The sequence below is a fragment of the Montipora capricornis genome, chromosome 1, assembly GCF_036669925.1.
Source record: "Montipora capricornis isolate CH-2021 chromosome 1, ASM3666992v2, whole genome shotgun sequence".
Lineage (NCBI taxonomy): Eukaryota > Metazoa > Cnidaria > Anthozoa > Scleractinia > Acroporidae > Montipora > Montipora capricornis.
Genome location: NC_090883.1, coordinates 28,387,171 through 28,391,894, shown reverse-complemented (window position 1 = coordinate 28,391,894; position 4,724 = coordinate 28,387,171). Strand labels below are relative to the sequence as shown.

General features: G+C 39.5%; 1 protein-coding gene across 1 annotated transcript in view; it reads left to right on the top strand.

Moving 5' to 3' along the window:
* Nucleotides 1-635: 635 nt before the first annotated feature.
* Nucleotides 636-4,724, top strand: part of LOC138013995 (uncharacterized) — a 4,917-nt gene continuing 828 nt past the window's right edge. Inside the window, exons 1-2 of the mRNA XM_068861030.1 lie at nucleotides 636-1,169; nucleotides 2,001-4,028. Of these exons, the coding sequence (XP_068717131.1) occupies nucleotides 636-1,169; nucleotides 2,001-4,028 (2,562 nt within the window). The remainder of the gene's footprint in view (nucleotides 1,170-2,000; nucleotides 4,029-4,724) is intronic.

Sequence of the window (4,724 nt, the reverse complement as noted above, 5' to 3'; positions counted from 1 at the left end):
CAGCGGAAAATGTCTTCTGTTTCTTTGTTTTGAAACTTACTTATCAATAGCATAAAGGCGAATTACCGGATATGTTTCAAGATTTTTTTCGATATGCAAGTAGTGTTCATGCCTATATAATACTAGATACGCGGTTAAAAATCTACACAAGCCAAGGGTACGCACAAATATAGGCAAACAGTCCATATTTTACGTAGCTACTGATCTATAGCAAAACATTCCTGAAAATGATCAAAACATACCCTCTTCAAGATTTAAAACAAAATTAAAGCACTTCTTGCTGTTAAACCAGCACTAATCGTTTACTTCAGCATAATTTAAAGATTATAATCATCTTTGCTACTATTTTCATTGTATTATTTCTTCATTATTTCCCCAAACTACAGTAAACTAGACCCTCCGTGAGGTTACACTGGGTTGCCTGTGGTACGTGCAGCATTCCAGGCTGGATTGTGATGAATCACTACACTTACGGGCCCAATACTGTAAGCATTTAGGATTCCGATTGTGATGAATCACTACACTTACGCACAAAACTTGACACTACTGATATAATCTCTTTGTTGAACTTTGTCCTATCCAATAACTACTTCGTGTACAATGACAGTGTCTATAAACAGATCCATGGTTGTGCCATGGGCAGCCCTGTCAGTCCTGTGGTTGCCAATTTATGTATGGAAGCAATCGAGGAGATGGCCATCAACACAACTCCCGTTCCACCTAAAGTATGGAAACGATATGTTGATGATAGTTTCTGTATCATTAAAAGAAACGCCGTTGACTCTTTCCATAACACACTCAACAGTATCGATCAACACATCTCCTTTACCATCGAAGAAGAAAACAATAACCAGATCGCCTTTCTGGACGCTTTGGTTACTCGCAAGGATAATGATCTTATTATTGAGGTTTACCGTAAACCAACCCACGCTGATAGGTATCTCGATTTCTTCTCCCATCATGACAAACGACACAAGACCAGTACAGCTGAGACTTTGTTACATCGCGCAACTAATCTCCCGAGCACAAAACAAGGAAAAGAGAAAGAACTTATTCATGTCATCGACGCTCTACAATCTAACAATTACCCCCAAAATGTTATCTCCAACATACTAAAGAAGAAATCTTCTACTCAGCGAACAAATCCCATCCCAACACCTGAGGAACTTGTTTGCATGTTTTTTAAATGGGTTGCACCCTCCGAATTCTCCAATTATGCAGTCCTCCCCTATATTAATGGCATTTCTCAGCCTCTAACTAGACTCCTTAGAAAACATGATATTCGAGTTGTCAGCAAGCCATTCAAGACTTTACAACAGGAGTTTCCCTCTCCTAAGTCCCGCCCTCCGATCGATCTTCAACCTAACGTGGTTTACAAAATATCTTGTGCCGACTGCCCATGGAGTTATGTTGGCGAGACTGGAAGATTCTTTGAAACCAGAAAAAAAGAACATATGAGGAATGTGAAGTCTTACGCAAGAGGCTCCAACATCGCTAAACACGCTTGGTCTTCAAATCACTCTATTGACTTTAAAAATTCCCAAGTGATTGACAAGGGTTCTTCTCGTACCCGCAAGACACTGGAATCTTGGCACACCGCTTCGATAGATCATGCAGATAACAATTCTAGGCCGCTCCCTAATCAATACTCCATTCTTTTAAAAAAGAACAATTAGTTTTTTTGACAAATATTTTTTCCCGTTTTTATATTCTTTTTCTCACCTATTTTTGTATATATTGTAGTTGTCATCATTTTTTCCATTCATTTCCATTGAAGGCTGTAGCCTGACAGCCGAAAGCTCGAAAGTTTTTAACTGTATATAGCCAGTGAACGTTTTTTATGATAATTTTTTAATATGTTTTACCCTGGCTACGGTTCTTCTATTTTTAAACGTATTCGCCTTGAGGCCGGGGAGAAAGCCCTAAAATTAGCAAGATCCATGGAAAAGACGACCTACAAATTAGAAGCACACCACCGCCATCTGCATTTTACTCATAAGGCACTTGAACAACATTGGTTCCCGAAGTCTCTGAAATTTAGACCACCTGGCAATCAACTTATCTTCAGACGCATTATGGAACGAGCGAGCAGGCACTGCATGAAAGCTAGAATTTCCATCTGCCATGACCAGATTAAAGAAAAACGAAGGATCTTACTTGAGACCATGAATGACTTGACACCTCTGATTTCTGAGAACACCTTAATGGTGTTTCAGAATTTTCTGAAGATGAGAGCAGAATCCGTCCGCAGTAGTATCCAGTTGCGACATGACAAAAAGCTCTATAACTTGAGGAATGAAGATAACTGCTCAACTCATTTTATCGACAAGAAGAATTGGGTAGTCAATCTATCGATAAAACCGCTTTCTTCTGCTGAACGTTCTCTTCTAGAAAAGGGTCCTAAATTTGCCCCAACTCCCAACCAAATCCCGTACAAGAACATTGTCTCTGAAATAGAAGCCGCCATTACCCATCTACCTGGTGAACAGAAGGACTCTATACGAACCTCCACTGCCACGATCTTACATCGAGCCCGATTACCTCTCCACAAGAACATCACAAAAGAGGAAAGGAAAGCTCTCAAGGATTTAAAAAAAGATGACACCAGGATTTTGATGAAAGCAGACAAAGGAAATTGTTTTGTTGTTTTAGATACCATTGATTACAACAACAAAATGAATACTTTATTGAATGACCACAACACCTATGAACTAGTCTCCAAACCTCCTTTCCGAAGAATAGAACGTGAACTGAACAATAGGCTTTTAACACTCAAGAATCAACTAAAAATCTGCGATTCTACGTATAGAAAACTTCGCTCCACTGACACTATACCACCAGCCATCCGTGGATCAATCAAGCACCACAAAGAAGGCAACCCACTCAGACCCATTGTTTCATCTATTGGTTCAGCGCTCTATAACACTTCAAAGTTTCTAACCAACATCTTGACACCTCTCCAAAATGGCAATGGTTTCTCAGTCCCTAATTCCTCCAAATTTGTCGATGAAATCTCCAACATTGACATACAAGACGATGAAATTATGCTGTCCTTTGATGTGGTATCGCTCTTCACAGCCATTCCTGTCAAGAAAGCCTGTGATTACATAAAAAATAAACTGGATTGTGATGAATCACTACACTTACGCACAAAACTTGACACTACTGATATAATCTCTTTGTTGAACTTTGTCCTATCCAATAACTACTTCGTGTACAATGACAGTGTCTATAAACAGATCCATGGTTGTGCCATGGGCAGCCCTGTCAGTCCTGTGGTTGCCAATTTATGTATGGAAGCAATCGAGGAGATGGCCATCAACACAACTCCCGTTCCACCTAAAGTATGGAAACGATATGTTGATGATAGTTTCTGTATCATTAAAAGAAACGCCGTTGACTCTTTCCATAACACACTCAACAGTATCGATCAACACATCTCCTTTACCATCGAAGAAGAAAACAATAACCAGATCGCCTTTCTGGACGCTTTGGTTACTCGCAAGGATAATGATCTTATTATTGAGGTTTACCGTAAACCAACCCACACTGATAGGTATCTCGATTTCTTCTCCCATCATGACAAACGACACAAGACCAGTACAGCTGAGACTTTGTTACATCGCGCAACTAATCTCCCGAGCACAAAACAAGGAAAAGAGAAAGAACTTATTCATGTCATCGACGCTCTACAATCTAACAATTACCCCCAAAATGTTATCTCCAACATACTAAAGAAGAAATCTTCTACTCAGCGAACAAATCCCATCCCAACACCTGAGGAACTTGTTTGCATGTTTTTTAAATGGGTTGCACCCTCCGAATTCTCCAATTATGCAGTCCTCCCCTATATTAATGGCATTTCTCAGCCTCTAACTAGACTCCTTAGAAAACATGATATTCGAGTTGTCAGCAAGCCATTCAAGACTTTACAACAGGAGTTTCCCTCTCCTAAGTCCCGCCCTCCGATCGATCTTCAACCTAACGTGGTTTACAAAATATCTTGTGCCGACTGCCCATGGAGTTATGTTGGCGAGACTGGCAGATTCTTTGAAACCAGAAAAAAAGAACATATGAGGAATGTGAAGTCTTACGCAAGAGGCTCCAACATCGCTAAACACGCTTGGTCTTCAAATCACTCTATTGACTTTAAAAATTCCCAAGTGATTGACAAGGGTTCTTCTCGTACCCGCAAGACACTGGAATCTTGGCACACCGCTTCGATAGATCATGCAGATAACAATTCTAGGCCGCTCCCTAATCAATACTCCATTCTTTTAAAAAAGAACAATTAGTTTTTTTGACAAATATTTTTTCCCGTTTTTATATTCTTTTTCTCACCTATTTTTGTATATATTGTAGTTGTCATCATTTTTTCCATTCATTTCCATTGAAGGCTGTAGCCTGACAGCCGAAAGCTCGAAAGTTTTTAACTGTATATAGCCAGTGAACGTTTTTTATAATAATTTTTTAATATGTTTTACCCTGGCTACGGTTCTTCTATTTTTAAATTTTTTTCAAGTTGGGGGGTCATTAAAACCACTGAAGGGGTCACTCAGAAGTCATACCAGCAGAGGCCCTTTGGCTCACAGGTTCTCACACGTTCGTAAGACGAAACAGATCCTTTTCTGAGGTTAAAAACCTGTCTACCGGCCTATCAATTAATCATTTGTCAGAAAAAAGAAATTCCTGTCCTCTTTAGAAAAAAATAGACATGCATTGCT